This window comes from Chiloscyllium plagiosum, unplaced genomic scaffold (assembly GCF_037043375.1).
Source record: "Chiloscyllium plagiosum isolate Xiang-an unplaced genomic scaffold, Cpla_swu_hap1 HiC_scaffold_1, whole genome shotgun sequence".
NCBI lineage: Eukaryota > Metazoa > Chordata > Chondrichthyes > Orectolobiformes > Hemiscylliidae > Chiloscyllium > Chiloscyllium plagiosum.
In genome coordinates, this window is record NW_028270139.1 from 166610647 (window position 1) to 166631721 (window position 21075).

The window sequence follows — 21075 nt, forward strand, 5'->3', positions numbered from 1 at the left end:
CTGCCCACTCCCCAGTCCTGTGTACCTGTCAGAGTGACTGCCCACTCCCCAGTCCTGTGTACCTGTCAGAGACGGCCCACTCCCCAGTCCCGTGTACCTGTCAGAGTGACTGCCCACTCCCCAGTCCTGTGTACCTGTAGAGAGACTGCCCACTCCCCAGTCCTGTGTACCTGTCAGAGTGACTGCCCACTCCCCAGTCCCGTGTACCTGTCAGAGTGACTGCCCACTCCCCAGTCCCGTGTACCTGTCAGAGAGACTGCCCACTCCCCAGTCCCGTGTACCTGTCAGAGTGACTGCCCACTCCCCAGTCCCGTGTACCTGTCAGAGTGACTGCCCACTCCCCAGTCCCGTGTACCTGTCAGAGTGACTGCCCACTCCCCAGTCCCGTGTACCTGTCAGAGTGACTGCCCACTCCCCAGTCCCGTGTACCTGTCAGAGTGACTGCCCACTCCCCAGTCCCGTGTACCTGTCAGAGTGACTGCCCACTCCCCAGTCCCGTGTACCTGTCAGAGTGACTGCCCACTCCCCAGTCCCGTGTACCTGTCAGAGAGACTGTCCACTCCCCAGTCCTGTGTACCTGTCAGAGTGACTGCCCACTCCCCAGTCCTGTGTACCTGTCAGAGTGACTGCCCACTCCCCAGTCCTGTGTACCTGTCAGAGACGGCCCACTCCCCAGTCCCGTGTACCTGTCAGAGAGACTGCCCACTCCCCAGTCCCGTGTACCTGTCAGAGAGACTGCCCACTCCCCAGTCCCGTGTACCTGTCAGAGAGACTGCCCACTCCCCAGTCCTGTGTACCTGTCAGAGAGACTGCCCACTCCCCAGTCCTGTGTACCTGTCAGTGACTGCCCACTCCCCAGTCCTGTGGACCTGTCAGAGAGACTGCCCACTCCCCAGTCCTGTGTACCTGTCAGAGAGACTGCCCACTCCCCAGTCCCGTGTACCTGTCAGAGAGACTGTCCACTCCCCAGTCCCGTGTACCTGTCAGAGTGACTGCCCACTCCCCAGTCCCGTGTACATGTCAGTGACTGCCCACTCCCCAGTCCCGTGTACCTGTCAGAGAGACTGCCCACTCCCCAGTCCTGTGTACCTGTCAGTGACTGCCCACTCCCCAGTCCTGCGTACCTGTCAGAGAGACTGCCCACTCCCCAGTCCTGTGTACCTGTCAGTGACTGCCCACTCCCCAGTCCTGTGTACCTGTAGAGAGACTGCCCACTCCCCAGTCCTGTGTACCTGTCAGAGTGACTGCCCACTCCCCAGTCCCGTGTACCTGTCAGTGACTGTCCACTCCCTAGTCCTGTGTACCTGTAGAGAGACTGCCCACTCCCCAGTCCTGTGTACCTGTCAGTGACTGCCCACTCCCCAGTCCCGTGTACCAGTCAGAGAGACTGCCCACTCCCCAGTCCTGTGTACCTGTCAGAGTGACTGCCCACTCCCCAGTCCTGTGTACCTGTCAGTGACTGCCCACTCCCCAGTCCTGTGTACCTGTCAGAGTGACTGCCCACTCCCCAGTCCTGTGTACCTGTCAGAGTGACTGCCCACTCCCCAGTCCTGTGTACCTGTCAGAGAGACTGCCCACTCCCCAGTCCCGTGTACCTGTCAGAGACGGCCCACTCCCCAGTCCTGTGTACCTGTCAGAGTGACTGCCCACTCCCCAGTCCTGTGTACCTGTCAGAGTGACTGCCCACTCCCCAGTCCTGTGTACCTGTCAGTGTGACTGCCCACTCCCCAGTCCTGTGTACCTGTCAGAGAGACTGCCCACTCCCCAGTCCTGTGTACCTGTCAGAGTGACTGCCCACTCCCCAGTCCTGTGTACCTGTCAGAGTGACTGCCCACTCCCCAGTCCCGTGTACCTGTCAGTGACTGCCCACTCCCCAGTCCCGTGTACCTGTCAGAGTGACGCCCCAGTCCCGTGTACCTGTCAGAGAGACTGCCCACTCCCCAGAACTGTGTACCTGTCAGAGAGACTGCCCACTCCCCAGTCCTGTGTACCTGTAGAGTGACTGCCCACTCCCCAGTCCCGTGTACCTGTCAGAGTGACTGCCCACTCCCCAGTCCTGTGTACCTGTCAGTGACTGCCCACTCCCCAGTCCCGTGTACCAGTCAGAGAGACTGCCCACTCCCCAGTCCTGTGTACCTGTCAGAGTGACTGCCCACTCCCCAGTCCTGTGTACCTGTCAGTGACTGCCCACTCCCCAGTCCTGTGTACCTGTCAGAGTGACTGCCCACTCCCCAGTCCTGTGTACCTGTCAGTGACTGCCCACTCCCCAGTCCTGTGTACCTGTCAGAGTGACTGCCCACTCCCCAGTCCCGTGTACCTGTCAGTGACTGCCCACTCCCCAGTCCTGTGTACCTGTCAGTGACTGCCCACTCCCCAGTCCTGTGTACCTGTCAGAGTGACTGCCCACTCCCCAGTCCTGTGTACCTGTCAGAGTGACTGCCCACTCCCCAGTCCTGTGTACCTGTCAGAGAGACTGCCCACTCCCCAGTCCTGTGTACCTGTCAGAGTGACTGCCCACTCCCCAGTCCTGTGTACCTGTCAGAGTGACTGCCCACTCCCCAGTCCTGTGTACCTGTCAGAGTGACTGCCCACTCCCCAGTCCTGTGTACCTGTCAGTGACTGCCCACTCCCCAGTCCTGTGTACCTGTCAGAGTGACTGCCCACTCCCCAGTCCTGTGTACCTGTAGAGAGACTGTCCACTCCCCAGTCCCGTGTACCTGTCAGAGTGACTGCCCACTCCCCAGTCCTGTGTACCTGTCAGAGTGACTGCCCACTCCCCAGTCCTGTGTACCTGTCAGTGACTGCCCACTCCCCAGTCCTGTGTACCTGTCAGAGTGACTGCCCACTCCCCAGTCCTGTGTACCTGTCAGAGTGACTGCCCACTCCCCAGTCCTGTGTACCTGTCAGAGACGGCCCACTCCCCAGTCCCGTGTACCTGTCAGAGTGACTGCCCACTCCCCAGTCCTGTGTACCTGTAGAGAGACTGCCCACTCCCCAGTCCTGTGTACCTGTCAGAGTGACTGCCCACTCCCCAGTCCCGTGTACCTGTCAGAGAGACTGCCCACTCCCCAGTCCCGTGTACCTGTCAGAGACACTGCCCACTCCCCAGTCCCGTGTACCTGTCAGAGTGACTGCCCACTCCCCAGTCCCGTGTACCTGTCAGAGTGACTGCCCACTCCCCAGTCCCGTGTACCTGTCAGAGTGACTGCCCACTCCCCAGTCCCGTGTACCTGTCAGAGTGACTGCCCACTCCCCAGTCCCGTGTACCTGTCAGAGTGACTGCCCACTCCCCAGTCCCGTGTACCTGTCAGAGTGACTGCCCACTCCCCAGTCCCGTGTACCTGTCAGAGAGACTGCCCACTCCCCAGTCCCGTGTACCTGTCAGAGTGACTGCCCACTCCCCAGTCCCGTGTACCTGTCAGAGTGACTGCCCACTCCCCAGTCCCGTGTACCTGTCAGAGAGACTGTCCACTCCCCAGTCCTGTGTACCTGTAGAGAGACTGCCCACTCCCCAGTCCCGTGTACCTGTCAGAGTGACTGCCCACTCCCCAGTCCCGTGTACCTGTCAGAGTGACTGCCCACTCCCCAGTCCCGTGTACCTGTCAGAGAGACTGTCCACTCCCCAGTCCTGTGTACCTGTCAGAGTGACTGCCCACTCCCCAGTCCTGTGTACCTGTCAGAGTGACTGCCCACTCCCCAGTCCTGTGTACCTGTCAGAGACGGCCCACTCCCCAGTCCCGTGTACCTGTCAGAGTGACTGCCCACTCCCCAGTCCTGTGTATCTGTCAGAGAGACTGCCCACTCCCCAGTCCTGTGTACCTGTCAGTGACTGCCCACTCCCCAGTCCTGTGGACCTGTCAGAGAGACTGCCCACTCCCCAGTCCTGTGTACCTGTCAGAGAGACTGCCCACTCCCCAGTCCCGTGTACCTGTCAGAGAGACTGTCCACTCCCCAGTCCCGTGTACCTGTCAGTGACTGCCCACTCCCCAGTCCTGTGTACCTGTCAGAGTGACTGCCCACTCCCCAGTCCCGTGTACATGTCAGTGACTGCCCACTCCCCAGTCCCGTGTACCTGTCAGAGAGACTGCCCACTCCCCAGTCCTGTGTACCTGTAGAGTGACTGCCCACTCCCCAGTCCTGTGTACCTGTCAGAGAGACTGCCCACTCCCCAGTCCTGTGTACCTGTAGAGAGACTGCCCACTCCCCAGTCCCGTGTACCTGTCAGAGAGACTGCCCACTCCCCAGTCCTGTGTACCTGTCAGTGACTGCCCACTCCCCAGTCCCGTGTACCAGTCAGAGAGACTGCCCACTCCCCAGTCCTGTGTACCTGTCAGAGTGACTGCCCACTCCCCAGTCCTGTGTACCTGTCAGTGACTGCCCACTCCCCAGTCCTATGTACCTGTCAGAGTGACTGCCCACTCCCCAGTCCCGTGTACCTGTCAGTGACTGCCCACTCCCCAGTCCCGTGTACCTGTCAGTGACTGCCCACTCCCCAGTCCCGTGTACCTGTCAGAGAGACTGCCCACTCCCCAGTCCTGTGTACCTGTCAGAGTGACTGCCCACTCCCCAGTCCTGTGTACCTGTCAGAGTGACTGCCCACTCCCCAGTCCTGTGTACCTGTCAGAGTGACTGCCCACTCCCCAGTCCTGTGTACCTGTCAGAGTGACTGCCCACTCCCCAGTCCTGTGTACCTGTCAGAGTGACTGCCCACTCCCCAGTCCTGTGTACCTGTCAGAGAGACTGCCCACTCCCCAGTCCCGTGTACCTGTCAGAGACGGCCCACTCCCCAGTCCTGTGTACCTGTCAGAGTGACTGCCCACTCCCCAGTCCTGTGTACCTGTCAGTGTGACTGCCCACTCCCCAGTCCTGTGTACCTGTCAGAGAGACTGCCCACTCCCCAGTCCTGTGTACCTGTCAGAGTGACTGCCCACTCCCCAGTCCTGTGTACCTGTCAGAGTGACTGCCCACTCCCCAGTCCCGTGTACCTGTCAGTGACTGCCCACTCCCCAGTCCCGTGTACCTGTCAGAGTGACTCCCCAGTCCCGTGTACCTGTCAGAGTGACTGCCCACTCCCCAGTCCTGTGTACCTGTCAGAGTGACTGCCCACTCCCCAGTCCTGTGTACCTGTCAGAGTGACTGCCCACTCCCCAGTCCTGTGTACCTGTCAGAGAGACTGCCCACTCCCCAGTCCCGTGTACCTGTCAGAGACGGCCCACTCCCCAGTCCTGTGTACCTGTCAGTGACTGCCCACTCCCCAGTCCCGTGTACCTGTCAGAGAGACTGCCCACTCCCCAGTCCCGTGTACCTGTCAGTGACTGCCCACTCCCCAGTCCTGTGTACCTGTCAGAGTGACTGCCCACTCCCCAGTCCTGTGTACCTGTCAGTGACTGCCCACTCCCCAGTCCTGTGTACCTGTCAGAGTGACTGCCCACTCCCCAGTCCCGTGTACCTGTCAGTGACTGCCCACTCCCCAGTCCTGTGTACCTGTCAGAGAGACTGCCCACTCCCCAGTCCTGTGTACCTGTAGAGTGACTGCCCACTCCCCAGTCCCGTGTACCTGTCAGTGACTGCCCACTCCCCAGTCCTGTGTACCTGTCAGTGACTGCCCACTCCCCAGTCCTGTGTACCTGTCAGAGAGACTGCCCACTCCCCAGTCCTGTGTACCTGTAGAGTGACTGCCCACTCCCCAGTCCCGTGTACCTGTCAGTGACTGCCCACTCCCCAGTCCTGTGTACCTGTAGAGTGACTGCCCACTCCCCAGTCCCGTGTACCTGTCAGTGACTGCCCACTCCCCAGTCCTGTGTACCTGTCAGAGAGACTGCCCACTCCCCAGTCCTGTGTACCTGTCAGTGACTGCCCACTCCCCAGTCCCGTGTACCAGTCAGAGAGACTGCCCACTCCCCAGTCCTGTGTACCTGTCAGTGTGACTGCCCACTCCCCAGTCCTGTGTACCTGTCAGAGAGACTGCCCACTCCCCAGTCCTGTGTACCTGTCAGAGTGACTGCCCACTCCCCAGTCCTGTGTACCTGTCAGAGTGACTGCCCACTCCCCAGTCCCGTGTACCTGTCAGTGACTGCCCACTCCCCAGTCCCGTGTACCTGTCAGAGTGACTCCCCAGTCCCGTGTACCTGTCAGAGAGACTGCCCACTCCCCAGAACTGTGTACCTGTCAGAGAGACTGCCCACTCCCCAGTCCTGTGTACCTGTAGAGTGACTACCCACTCCCCAGTCCCGTGTACCTGTCAGAGTGACTGCCCACTCCCCAGTCCTGTGTACCTGTCAGTGACTGCCCACTCCCCAGTCCCGTGTACCAGTCAGAGAGACTGCCCACTCCCCAGTCCTGTGTACCTGTCAGAGTGACTGCCCACTCCCCAGTCCTGTGTACCTGTCAGTGACTGCCCACTCCCCAGTCCTGTGTACCTGTCAGAGTGACTGCCCACTCCCCAGTCCTGTGTACCTGTCAGTGACTGCCCACTCCCCAGTCCTGTGTACCTGTCAGAGTGACTGCCCACTCCCCAGTCCCGTGTACCTGTCAGTGACTGCCCACTCCCCAGTCCTGTGTACCTGTCAGAGTGACTGCCCACTCCCCAGTCCTGTGTACCTGTCAGAGTGACTGCCCACTCCCCAGTCCTGTGTACCTGTCAGTGACTGCCCACTCCCCAGTCCTGTGTACCTGTCAGAGTGACTGCCCACTCCCCAGTCCTGTGTACCTGTCAGTGACTGCCCACTCCCCAGTCCTGTGTACCTGTCAGAGTGACTGCCCACTCCCCAGTCCTGTGTACCTGTCAGAGTGACTGCCCACTCCCCAGTCCTGTGTACCTGTCAGAGAGACTGCCCACTCCCCAGTCCCGTGTACCTGTCAGAGACGGCCCACTCCCCAGTCCTGTGTACCTGTCAGTGACTGCCCACTCCCCAGTCCCGTGTACCTTTCAGTGACTGCCCACTCCCCAGTCCTGTGTACCTGTCAGAGTGACTGCCCACTCCCCAGTCCTGTGTACCTGTCAGTGACTGCCCACTCCCCAGTCCAGTGTACCTGTCAGAGTGACTGCTCACTCCCCAGTCCTGTGTACCTGTCAGTGACTGCCCACTCCCCAGTCCAGTGTACCTGTCAGAGTGACTGCCCACTCCCCAGTCCTGTGTACCTGTCAGTGTGACTGCCCACTCCCCAGTCCTGTGTACCTGTCAGTGTGACTGCCCACTCCCCAGTCCTGTGTACCTGTCAGAGAGACTGCCCACTCCCCAGTCCTGTGTACCTGTCAGAGTGACTGCCCACTCCCCAGTCCCGTGTACCTGTCAGAGTGACTGCCCACTCCCCAGTCCTGTGTACCTGTCAGTGACTGCCCACTCCCCAGTCCCGTGTACCTGTCAGAGTGACTCCCCAGTCCCGTGTACCTGTCAGAGAGACTGCCCACTCCCCAGTCCTGTGTACCTGTAGAGTGACTGCCCACTCCCCAGTCCCGTGTACCTGTCAGAGTGACTGCCCACTCCCCAGTCCCGTGTACCTGTAGAGAGACTGCCCACTCCCCAGTCCTGTGTACCTGTCAGTGACTGCCCACTCCCCAGTCCTGTGTACCTGTCAGAGTGACTCCCCAGTCCCGTGTACCTGTCAGAGAGACTGCCCACTCCCCAGTCCTGTGTACCTGTAGAGAGACTGCCCACTCCCCAGTCCTGTGTACCTGTCAGTGACTGCCCACTCCCCAGTCCCGTGTACCTGTCAGTGACTGCCCACTCCCCAGTCCTGTGTACCTGTCAGTGACTGCCCACTCCCCAGTCCCGTGTACCTGTAGAGAGACTGCCCACTCCCCAGTCCTGTGTACCTGTCAGTGACTGCCCACTCCCCAGTCCCGTGTACCTGTCAGAGAGACTGCCCACTCCCCAGTCCCGTGTACCTGTCAGAGAGACTGCCCACTCCCCAGTCCCGTGTACCTGTCAGAGAGACTGCCCACTCCCCAGTCCTGTGTACCTGTCAGTGACTGCCCACTCCCCAGTCCCGTGTACCTGTCAGAGAGACTGCCCACTCCCCAGTCCTGTGTACCAGTCAGAGAGACTGCCCACTCCCCAGTCCTGTGTACCTGTCAGAGTGACTGCCCACTCCCCAGTCCTGTGTACCTGTCAGAGTGACTGCCCACTCCCCAGTCCTGTGTACCTGTCAGTGACGGCCCACTCCCCAGTCCAGTGTACCTGTCAGTGACTGCCCACTCCCCAGTCCCGTGTACCTGTCAGAGAGACTGCCCACTCCCCAGTCCTGTGTACCAGTCAGAGAGACTGCCCACTCCCCAGTCCTGTGTACCTGTCAGAGTGACTGCCCACTCCCCAGTCCTGTGTACCTGTCAGTGACTGCCCACTCCCCAGTCCTGTGTACCTGTCAGAGTGACTGCCCACTCCCCAGTCCTGTGTACCTGTCAGTGACTGCCCACTCCCCAGTCCTGTGTACCTGTCAGTGTGACTGCCCACTCCCCAGTCCTGTGTACCTGTCAGAGTGACTGCCCACTCCCCAGTCCTGTGTACCTGTCAGAGAGACTGCCCACTCCCCAGTCCCGTGTACCTGTCAGTGACTGCCCACTCCCCAGTCCTGTGTACCTGTCAGTGACTGCCCACTCCCCAGTCCTGTGTACCTGTCAGAGAGACTGCCCACTCCCCAGTCCCGTGTACCTGTCAGTGACTGCCCACTCCCCAGTCCTGTGTACCTGTAGAGAGACTGCCCACTCCCCAGTCCTGTGTACCTGTAGAGAGACTGCCCACTCCCCAGTCCTGTGTACCTGTCAGAGTGACTGCCCACTCCCCAGTCCCGTGTACCTGTCAGTGACTGCCCACTCCCCAGTCCTGTGTACCTGTAGAGAGACTGCCCACTCCCCAGTCCTGTGTACCTGTAGAGAGACTGCCCACTCCCCAGTCCTGTGTACCTGTCAGTGACTGCCCACTCCCCAGTCCCCAGTCCCGTGTACCTGTCAGTGACTGCCCACTCCCCAGTCCTGTGTACCTGTCAGTGACTGCCCACTCCCCAGTCCCCAGTCCCGTGTACCTGTCAGTGACTGCCCACTCCCCAGTCCTGTGTACCTGTCAGTGACTGCCCACTCCCCAGTCCCCAGTCCCGTGTACCTGTCAGTGACTGCCCACTCCCCAGTCCTGTGTACCTGTCAGTGGCTGCCCACTCCCCAGTGTTGTGTACCTGTCAGTGACTGCCCACTCCCCAGTCCCGTGTACCTGTCAGTGACTGCCCACTCCCCACTCCTGTGTACCTGTCAGAGAGACTGCCCACTCCCCAGTCCTGTGTACCTGTCAGAGTGACTGCCCACTCCCCAGTCCCGTGTACCTGTCAGTGAGACTGCCCACTCCCCAGTCCTGTGTACCTGTCAGTGACTGCCCACTCCCCAGTCCTGTGTACCTGTCAGAGTGACTGCCCACTCCCCAGTCCTGTGTACCTGTCAGTGACTGCCCACTCCCCAGTCCCGTGTACCTGTCAGTGTGACTGCCCACTCCCCAGTCCCGTGTACCTGTTAGTGACTGCCCACTCCCCAGTCCAGTGTACCTGTCAGAGAGACTGCCCACTCCCCAGTCCCGTGTACCTGTCAGAGAGACTGCCCACTCCCCAGTCCTGTGTACCTGTCAGAGAGACTGCCCACTCCCCAGTCCTGTGTACCTGTCAGTGACTGCCCACTCCCCAGTCCTGTGTACCTGTCAGTGACTGCCCACTCCCCAGTCCTGTGTACCTGTCAGAGAGACTGCCCACTCCCCAGTCCTGTGTACCTGTCAGAGAGACTGCCCACTCCCCAGTCCTGTGTACCTGTCAGAGAGACTGCCCACTCCCCAGTCCTGTGTACCTGTCAGAGAGACTGCCCACTCCCCAGTCCCGTGTACCTGTCAGAGTGACTGCCCACTCCCCAGTCCTGTGTACCTGTCAGAGAGACTGCCCACTCCCCAGTCCTGTGTACCTGTCAGTGACTGCCCACTCCCCAGTCCTGTGTACCTGTCAGTGACTGCCCACTCCCCAGTCCTGTGTACCTGTCAGAGAGACTGCCCACTCCCCAGTCCTGTGTACCTGTCAGAGAGACTGCCCACTCCCCAGTCCTGTGTACCTGTCAGAGTGACTGCCCACTCCCCAGTCCCGTGTACCTGTCAGAGAGACTGCCCACTCCCCAGTCCTGTGTACATGTCAGAGTGACTGCCCACTCCCCAGTCCTGTGTACCTGTCAGTGACTGCCCACTCCCCAGTCCTGTGTACCTGTCAGAGAGACTGCCCACTCCCCAGTCCTGTGTACCTGTCAGAGAGACTGCCCACTCCCCAGTCCTGTGTACCTGTCAGAGAGACTGCCCACTCCCCAGTCCCGTGTACCTGTCAGAGAGACTGCCCACTCCCCACCCCCGCGCGCCGGACAGAAAGAGTGCCCACTCCCCAGTACCTGTAACTTTGTAATGGCCTGCTCCGCTCCCTGTTTGGTCGTGTAATTGATGAAGGCACAAAAGCGATCTTGAAGCATTCGGATGCTGTGTATGGTTCCAACACTACAGTGCCAACAGACGGAAACAAAGTTTCAGCACAAAATACTTAGCGACCTGACAAACTTAACAACAGACAAAGACCAAGGGTCCAGGAGAAAGTGATGCTGGATATCAGAGTCGAGAGTACAGAAGGTCATGCAGTATCCTGGGAGCAGGGGAATCCAAGTTTCAGGCAAGAGCCCTTCCTCAGTCCTTCCTGATATAGGGCTCTTGTCCGCAACGTCAGTTCTCCTGCTCCTTGAAAGACCAAGGGTGTGTCAGTCAATGCTCAAAGCTCTGAACATTAGTTCTAAAGAAAAGCACCTGGACTCAGCGTTAACTCGGTTTCTCTCTCCACGGATGAAAGTCTGCAGTGCTTTTACCTTCCATTTCAGAATTTCAACATCTGCAGTATTTTGCCTTTATGTCTTTAAACGTGACTCTTGGAAAAAACGGGGAGGAAGGAGGCAGGTCTCCACCATCTCTATCAGAGAGAAACAGTCAGCAATAACAGAAGGCTTTAAATTAAAAAGCTCACTCGTGGGATGTGGATTGTACTGGCTAGGACGCTGCACATCTCTAAATGACCTGAGCAAGTTGATGGGCCATTTCAGAGGGCTGTTCACAGTTAACTACGTTGCTGTGGGTCAAGAGTCACATACAGGCCAGATCACAGACAAGTGATGATCAAGTGGTATTATCACTAGGGTGGCATGGTGGCTCAGTGGTTAGCACTGCCACCTCATAGCACCAGGGACCTGGGTTCAATTCCAGCCTCAGGCAACTGTCTGCGTGGAATTTGTACTTTCTCCCTGTGTCTGTGGGGGTTTCCTTTGGGTGCTCTGGTTTCCTCCCACAATCCAAAGACGTGCAGGTTAGGGTGGATCGGCCATGCTAAACTGCCCATAGCCTCCAGGGATGTGCAGGCTAGGTGGGTTAGCCATGGAACATACAGAGTTAAAGGGATTTGGGGAGGGATGGGATGCTCTTCAGAGGATTAGTGTGGACTTGATGGACTTGCTTCCACACAGCAGGGATTCTATCAGCTAAGGACAGCAGATTTCTCTCCCTGAAGAACAGTGAATCAAAACATAATTTGTCAGGATTGTTGACAATAGTTTCATGGTCAGAATTCCTAATACCAGCTTTCCACTTCCCAATTTAGTTATTTAATTTAAACAATAGGATTTGAACCAGCATCTTTAGAGCATTGAACTCTGGCTCGGCATCAGTGACCTTACAGCTAACACCACAATCTCCCGAGGTTCAAACTCAGGAAACCATTATACTTTCCAGGATGCTGACATCTTTTTGCTCATCTCCTTCTAACCAATCTATGTTCCAGCCTCTGCCATGACAGAAAGGCTGATCAAGGGCAAACTCCTTCATCAATGCTGCAAGACCCACACCACGTAAAGGTCGGGGGTTCCAACATTCACCCAGTAGCCGGCATTTCATCAGTGTTTACCAAGGGCTTTTTGCTGCAGCCAGTGCTCAGATTCAAGCTGAAATCCAGCACAAAGCACTCTCCCACCTTTAAACCTGACAGTTTCGGGGAGATCTTATCATCACACGGGGGCTGGATTTACAGATCGGTAACAGCACTAAACTTTGAGAACCGCTGTGAGATAAAGCCCAGCGCCGCACGGATTCAGTCATCTCTGAAAGCCCATGAAGTGACTCACGTTTCAAATATTCTACGTAATGCTTCTTCAGTGATACGAGTGGTTACATTCCCAATCCAGATCGGAAACAATTCCCTGAAGAACACAAGACTTGCATCATCACACTCCAAACAGAAAGAATCTGACAGACAATTCACAAACACACAAGGTCAGAGAACAAACACAGTTTTCACCAAAGACAGAGGGACTGAAAGCATGAACATGAACTACCACCAAGACAAGTTCAATCATTCATATAATGAACGTTGTGGAGATGTATCTCGCTGGGCTGGTTTGCTGGTGCTATCAGGAATGGGTCAAACTGGAAATAGAAGATAACATGCAAGAGGAAAACCAAGCTGAACTGGCAATCAGGAGAGACAGACAGCATGGGAATAAGGAATAGCAAACTGTGTGATGTGGAGTCAGAGTATGAGGGATTCTATTTTTTGATTTGGCTTTGAGGCAGGCATGTGAATGTACAGGCAGCAGCATATAAAAGGCAGTGAGCTACAGATACAGAAAACCAAGTGGTTATAGCAATGACAGACTAGGTTTAAAAAAAAATCACAAAACTGGGTGCTTTATATTCCCAGATAAAGAGATGTTCAGGAAAGATAGGGAGAGATGGAGGATATCACAGTGGAAGGACAGGGTGTCTTTGATGGGTCAAGAAGCCAAGAAACAATACCTGTTCCTCTATTTTACTTGGCACATTCAATGCACAATGAATGGGAAAGATGTATATAAAGGGAGACTTCAATTGTCCTAAAACCAATTGGGATTGAGCCGACTCCAAGACTTTTGCTGATTGTTATCTTTAGTCTATTTACCAAGGGTGGTTCTACAAGCCTCAAGAACCTTGGCCTATTGATGAAAATGGGTATCACCCTCCATAGGTACTTACCTCGGCTGGAGTTGTGGCTGGACTAACATTGAGGCAGGTTTATTTTTGGATTTTTTCACACGGACAAAGTCTTTGTCGTCTTCATCCGATACATACGTGCTTGCGTTAATTTGGCTGTTTCGGGGTTTCGGAGCTGAAGTAAAGGTGGAAGAAATTAGAGGCAGTGAAAAATGTGAAACAGTCTGCAGCAGGTTCAACAATCACCTTTGTGGCAGAGTTATACTAACTTTCATTCAGGAGTGGGACCACTTGAACTTCGCACAAGACTTTCACATAGTCTGGATTTCCCGATCCCAACTCCACACCTGCCGCAACTCCCATTAATTTTGCTCAGTTTCTACCCCACGTACATCAACCTGGATAGCAAGCCCACCCTGCATATCCTGTTTTCACCCACTGGGAACTTATACTGCCTCATCACAGTCTCAAGGTCACATTCCTTCGACCTCAACCAAAGTGCTTTACCACCAATTGATCACGTTAAACGTGTAGTGTGTCAGGTTGTCAAAGACAGACAGGCAACAGCAAGATCCCATCAGCAACAAAATAAGGCAGTGGGGGTGCAGGGAAGGGGGTTGGAGGAAGGAGGGGAAACGTTGGCCTGGAAACAATGGAAATCTGCGGCATCTACCCGATAAGGCAGCTTCAACTTATCAGAGTGCAACAAGGGGAGCCCAACAAGGATCAGTGCTGGGATACCTCAGCTATTTGAAATATACACTGGGTTTTTTTTGTTTTGTGGGACGTGGGCAGTATTAGCAAGGTCAGCATTTGTTGCCCTTGAACTCGACCACATGGCTTTTATTCTGGAAGCATAGGTCAGCCAGATTGAGAAAGGATGGCAGATTTCCTTCTCGAAAAGACACGAGTGAGCCAAGATATGTGCTTATGACAACCGATGGCAGTTTCATGATCATCATGGCCAAAACTTTCAATTCCATTCTAGATTTTATATCAAAATTTTCAAAGCAGAAGTTAATTCGTACAGAACAAACCCGATTATCCAAGCGAGACAGGTGGGGAGTATTTTGGTTGGACAACTGATTAGGCTTACCAATATCAGGGACAGGGTCCCCGTGGGCGGGGGCAATATCAGGGACAGGGTCCCCGTGGGCGGGGGCAATATCAGGGACAGGGTCCCCGTGGGCGGGGGCAATATCAGGGACAGGGTCCCCGTGGGCGGGGGCGATATCAGGGACAGGCTCCCCGTGGGCGGGGGCAATATCAGGGACAGGCTCCCCGTGGGCGGGGGCAATATCAGGGACAGGCTCCCCGTGGGCGGGGGCAATATCAGGGACAGGCTCCCCGTGGGCGGGGGCAATATCAGGGACAGGCTCCCCGTGGGCGGGGGCAATATCAGGGACAGGCTCCCCGTGGGCGGGGGCAATATCAGGGACAGGCTCCCCGTGGGCGGGTTAATATCAGGGACAGGCTCCCCGTGGGCGGGGGCAATATCAGGGACAGGCTCCCCGTGGGCGGGGGCAATATCAGGGACAGGCTCCCCGTGGGCGGGGGCAATATCAGGGACAGGCTCCCCGTGGGCGGGGGCAATATCAGGGACAGGGTCCCCGTGGGCGGGGGCAATATCAGGGACAGGGTCCCCGTGGGCGGGGGCAATATCAGGGACAGGGTCCCCGTGGGCGGGGGCAATATCAGGGACAGGGTCCCCGTGGGCGGGGGCAATATCAGGGACAGGGTCCCCGTGGGCGGGGGCAATATCAGGGACAGGGTCCCCGTGGGCGGGGGCAATATCAGGGACAGGGTCCCCGTGGGCGGGGGCAATATCAGGGACAGGGTCCCCGTGGGCGGGGGCAATATCAGGGACAGGGTCCCCGTGGGCGGGGGCAATATCAGGGACAGGGTCCCCGTGGGCGGGGGCAATATCAGGGACAGGGTCCCCGTGGGCGGGGGCAATATCAGGGACAGGGTCCCCGTGGGCGGGGGCAATATCAGGGACAGGGTCCCCGTGGGCGGGGGCAATATCAGGGACAGGGTCCCCGTGGGCGGGGGCAATATCAGGGACAGGGTCCCCGTGGGCGGGGGCAATATCAGGGACAGGGTTCCCATGGCGACAGCAATAGCAGGAAAAGGTCCCCATAGTAATCCTGTTCCTGCTCTTGCCGCCAGCCCAGGCTACCTGTTCTCACTGTGCTTTTATTGAAATTTAATAATTTTTTTTAACGGGACCTTGAGATCTTGTTCGGATAATTCAAAATCCGGATAAGTGATGCTTGGATAACCGATGTTGTTCTGTATTCAAAACAAGGAAGTTAGCAATGCAGTTCAGCAAGCAATTAGGAAAACAAATAGTATGCTAACTTTATTTAAAATAAAATTGTGCTTTCTGTTCCTACTCCGAAAATGAATTTTCTCATTTGATCCCACTTGTTCCCTATGCCATCTTGTTGTCCACTTACTTTCCCCTGTTTTTCAGTTTCATTGTGCCCTCCTCTCAAGTTGGTGGTTCACTCTCATCCAGCTTGGTGTCATCAGCAACTGGTTTACATTGCTCGTGTGACCTTTGAGTCACTGGGGAGACTGTGGCACAATGGTAATGTCAATAGGCCAACAATCCAGAGGTTCGGACAAATATTTTGGGGACATGGGTTCAAACCCCAAAATGGCAGTTGAACTGCAAATTTAAATCATAAAATCGAGAATTGAAAGCTAGTACTGGTAACGATGACCAGGAAACTATCGATCATCAATTGTTGTTAAAAACTCATCTTGTTCCACTAATGTCCTTCAGGGAAGGAAACATGCCGTGCTGAAAGGGGCCAGAGTATCGGAATAAAGCTGTACCGACATTCCGTGATCCCACATCTGGAATACGGTTCTCCATTTTTAAAAAGGAAGGGACACTTGCATTGGAGTGGTGCTGTGATGAGAGGCAGAGCAAATTGGTCTAATATTTCTGAAATTAATCATCTGAAGAATGAAATAAAAACTGCAAAGTTATGTATCTCTCTTGAAAGGCTGAAAACACTTGAGGTTTTGAGAGATCCAGCAGAGGCCTTTAAAATAGTGGAATTATCTTTACAGTGCACATGCAGAGGTAATGGTTCCACTTGTGGGCTACATCACACTTAGATATCTTAAATACAAGATCAGAACCAATAAATCCAATTGGAAACTCAGCAGAAACTTCTTTAGCTGAAACGCAGAACTCACTCTCAAGGAGTTGTTCAGTCAAATAAAGGTGCTTTGTAAGGGCAAGCACATTCTCCAACTCTCAACTTCAGCCCTGTAAAGGGATTAAGTCAGTTGGGTGAGCCGGCAAAAATATTTGGCAGTTGGGATCATAATGCCACTCTTCAGGATTAAGCATAGAAACACGATTTTTCCCATGGAGAGTTTGCAGAACGCTGCAGTGTGGAGAACTGGCTGTCCCATGGCATGCAGGTACGAGGATGAATTAGGAAAGCAAACGGAACGTGGGCTTTATTGCAAGGGGATGGATTGTCAAAGTGCAGTCTTGCTACAATTGTTCAGATGTCAGTGTTGGACTGGGGTGGACAATGTCAGAAGTTAGCGATACCGGGTTGTAGTCCCACAGGCTTATTTAGAATCACACACTTTTGGAGCGCTGCCCCTTGTAGAAGGAGCTCAGCTGATGAAGGGGGCAGTGCTCCGAAAGCATGTGATTTCAAATAAACCTGATGGACTATAACCTGGTGTCATGTGACTTCTGATAGTTATTCTGGATATCGGTGAGATCTCACTGAGCACAGTTTTAGTCACTTCACCTGAGAGGCACACTTAGTGCTGTTCAGAGAAGTTTCACAAGGTTGATTCCCAAGCTGAAGGGTTGCTCTCCTGAAGAAATGGTGGAAAAAAACTGGGCTGACACTCAATGGACTTTGGAAGGATGAGAAGTGATCTTATCAAAACACATTGAGGGAGCTTGACAGAGTAGCTGCTGGGAGGCCGGTTGCCCTCGTAGAACTTTGGAGCCCAGTTTCAAAACAGGTGGCTTCCCATTTAAGACAGAACAGAAGGAACTTCACCTTTCAGGAAGGTTTCAGTGTGTTGGAATTGTCTTCTCCAAAAGCTGTTTCTCTGAATATATTCACAGTTGTGTTGGACTGATTTTGACTGAAGGGTTATGGAGGCGCAGGAATGAAGACAGAGTTGAGGCCACACAGATCAGCCATGTATCTTGTAGACTGGGAGGGTAGACTCTATGGGCTGAATGGCCCACTGTTACTCCTATTTCTTAAGATTTTATACACACTGCCAACATCCTCACTCGCACCTCTAGAGTAGCACATTCCAGCTACCTCCAGGCTGACAGCCGACACCCTAACACACACACAAACACAAACAGAAATGGCTGGGAAAGCTCGGCAGGTCGGGCAGCATTTGTGCTGCCTACCCCCGACCCTGCCCAAGTCAGCTCCCAGTTATGCAGCAATTGTAAAATGCTCCTCCCACGGCTTACAAAGCCCTGCTTGGGCCCACTCCAATTACCAACAGCACCATCCCGGAGTTTAAATACTTCACTGGCAGCCTTAGTTTCAGCTGCCAACCCCCAAACTCTGGAATTCCCGCCACAGCACTGTTAAGACACTGCCTATGCCCCATCATGTTTGAAAACCCTTCGGTGTTGGGATATTTGATTTTGTCCAGAATGCTAGGTACTGTTGCCGCTGACAGACTGAAGGGACCCGCCGGTCAGAGGCAAGTACAGTAACAAGGCAGATTCTCACCTGAAGATAGTAGCGTCTCTTCTAAGCTCCCATATTTAAATAGAATTTCATCACATTGTTGCTGAGTAAAACCTCGCTCCTGCAAGACACAATGGGTTTCAACATTACAAAAGGGGAGGACAGGCAGGCTTAGAAGCCAGAGCTCCACCCAGTCTGCTGTGTGAGGATAATTCAAAGAACAGTGCAGCAGCCCTTTCAAACAGCTCCAAGATTAGGTCAGACTACGTCACATCAATCACACAGTGAAGCAGACACATCACTGTGCTTTACTGATATTGAATAATCATGCGCTTGCACTTGGCAGGGCCTGCATTCTGGAGGAGGAGACATGGCTTCACATCACACAGAGTCAGAGAATCATTGAGATATCCAGCAAGGAAACAATTCGTCCATGCCGCCCAGATATTCTAACCTAATCTCGTCCCATTTGCCAGCACTTGGCCCATATCCCTCTAAGCCCTTCCCTATTCATACACCCATCCAGATGCCTTTTAAATGCTGCAACTCTACCAGCCTTCACCACTTCCTCTGGCAGCTCATTCCATACACTTGAATGAAATAAAAGACACAGTCCTGCAGTGCAATACTGAGCTGTCAGACGGGATCGTTACCAAACAAGGGCAAACACTAATGGGGCGGCAGTCAAGGGGAAATGGGTCTGGGTGGGTTACTCTTCAGAGGGTCAGTGTGGACTGGTTGGGCTGAAGGGCCTATTTCCACACTGTAGGGAATCTAATCTCTAATCACATGCTGGTTGGAGTTAAAATCAGTAAGCCACAAGGAGTGAATTCGCCCTACAGAGGCACTGAGGGTGGTACTGCAGAGGCATGGCTGTCAGGTGTGACGCCAGAGGGCTGGAGCACTGAAAGCTTTATAGACACCAATTCAAAAAAACGGTGCAAAGGGAAAAGACTTTGCCTATTGAAGGGAGGCCAGAATTGCACACAATATTCCAAAGTAACAATTTTTAATGTTAGTTGCTCTAAGCTGGGATTTCTGGGTCTGTAGGTCTAAAGTTCTAATTAACTTCTAAGAAAGTGTAACTATTACGACTTATTTTAAAAGCAATTTATGAAACTTGGCTGTAGAGTGAATGGATGGAATTTCATTTTATTTTATATTACTTGCAACCCAACATGGTAAAAAACGGGGCCTCAAAGGTTTGTTAGTGTGCTCTGGAAGCTGTTTGTCAGCCCGTAACAGAGATTTTCAACAGGTTAGTCCTGTGGAGACCTTGAAACAGGGTGACTGTACACAGCAATGCTGCTCGGAAATACGTGACAGAGACACGTATTAGAATTAGATTATCTTAGAATGAAGAGTTCGTGCTCATCCCAGACCAGAAATGTTGGAATAAAGACACTGAAAAGTTTACTTACCCAAGTGCAATGGCGCTCAGATATGTGACAGCTCAGTCTAAAAGTTGAAGTTGCAGATGGTGCAGAGACTTTTCTGTGAGTATTACAGATGTGGTGCTTCAGAAACTTATCAGGAATGGTTCACTGAGACGCTATCTTGTTTCTTAATTTGTAACCAAGTGTTTTGCGATGAATTGAACTATGACTTGCATTTTAAACCTTTCAATTTGTATTCAGCAGATAATTTTTATTATTCTATTTTATCTTTGTTCCTTTAATAATAAGAGTCCACATTAAAACAATAACTGCAGCATTGTGTACTTATGGTTCAGCAAGTGATCACTTCATTAAAAACTTAAATAAAATCATCAAGCCAGGTTCCTGGTTAGGATCAGACTTGTCCAGTAATAACACCAACTGGGAAGACAACAGCAATATCACAGCAACAATAGGAGTGAGACTTTAACTTCAGTCAGAGTTGTACAGCATGGAAATAGACTCTTTGGTCCAACTCATCCACGCCAACGAGATATGATTCGATTCCTTACAGTGTGGAAACAGGTCCTTCAGCCCAACAAATCCACATCGACCCTCCGAAGAATAATCCATCCAGGCCCATTCCCCTACCCTATATTTACATTAACACTATGGACAATTTAGCATGACTAATTCACCTGACCTGCACATCTTTGTATTGTGGGAGGAAACTGGAGTACCTGGAGGAAACCCACGCAGACACGGGGAAAATGTGCAAACTCCACAAAGACAGTCGCTAGAGGGCTGGAATCGAACCCGGGTCTCTGGTGCTGTGAGGCAGCAGTGCTAACCACTGAGCCACCATGCCGCCCACATTTTAAACTAATCTAGTCCCATTTGCCACTACTTTGCCCATATGCCTCTAAACCCTTTCTATTCATATACACAACCAGATGCTTTTTCAATGCTGTAATTATACCAGCCTCTATAACATCCTCTGGCAGCTTATTCCATACACTTACCATCCTCTGCATGAAAAAGTTGCCCCTTCGGTCTCTTTTAAATTCTTCCCCTTTCACCCTAAACCTCTGCCCTCTCGTTCTGAACTCCCTGACCCTAGGGAAAAGACTTTGTCTATTTATCCTATCCATGCCCCTCATGATTTTATAAGCCTCTATAAGGTCAGCCCTCAGCCTCTGGCCTGTTCAGCCTCTCCCTATCGCTCTAATGTCAACCCTGGCAACATCCTTGTAAATCTTTTCTGAACTCTTTCAAGTTTCACAACATTGCTCCTATTGAAGGGAGACCAAAATTGCACACAATATTCCAAAAGTAGTCTAACCAATGTCCTGTAGCTGCAACATGACCTCCCAACTGTACTCAATACTCTGACCAATAAAGGAAAGCAGACCAAACGCCTTCTTCACTATCCTATCTACCTGCGACTCCACTTTCAAGGAGCTATGAACCTGCACTCCAAGGTCTCTTTGTTCAGCAACACACCCTCGGACCTTACCATTAAGTGTATAAGCCCTGCCCTGATTTGCCTTTCCAAAATGCTGCACCTCACACTTATCTAAATTAAACTCCACCTGCCATTCCTCGGCCCATTGCCCCATCTGATCAAGATCCCGTTGTACTCTGAGTAACCTTCTTCACTGTCCACTACATCACCAATTTTGGTGTCATAGACAAACTTACTAACGATACCTCTTATGCTCATATCCAAATCATTTATATAAATGATGAAAAGCAGAGGGCCCAGCACCGATCCTTGTGGCACTCCACTGGTCACAGGCCTCCAGTCTGAAAAGCAGCCCTCATCCAACAGCCTTTGTCTTTGAACTTCAAGCCAGTTCTGTATCTAAATGGCTAGTGCTCCCTGTATTCCATGTCATTTCCTTGCTAGCCAGTCTACCATGGAGAACTTTGTTGAATGCCTTACTCAAGTTCATATCGATCACATCCATCCTCTGCCCTAAA

The 21075-nt window shown here is 53.5% G+C and overlaps 1 protein-coding gene across 5 annotated transcripts in view; it reads right to left on the reverse strand.

Moving 5' to 3' along the window:
• The window catches only part of LOC122548805 (tetratricopeptide repeat protein 31-like), a 111056-nt gene that overhangs the window by 38953 nt on the left and 51028 nt on the right, over nucleotides 1–21075 (reverse strand). For all 5 annotated transcript variants that reach the window (XM_087992054.1, XM_043687717.2, XM_087992048.1 and 2 more), the window contains 4 exons: nucleotides 17759–17837; nucleotides 13050–13182; nucleotides 12164–12238; nucleotides 10400–10502 (listed from right to left, as the gene is read on the reverse strand). In XM_087992054.1, the coding sequence (XP_087848180.1) occupies nucleotides 10400–10502; nucleotides 12164–12238; nucleotides 13050–13182; nucleotides 17759–17837 (390 nt within the window). The remainder of the gene's footprint in view (nucleotides 1–10399; nucleotides 10503–12163; nucleotides 12239–13049; nucleotides 13183–17758; nucleotides 17838–21075) is intronic.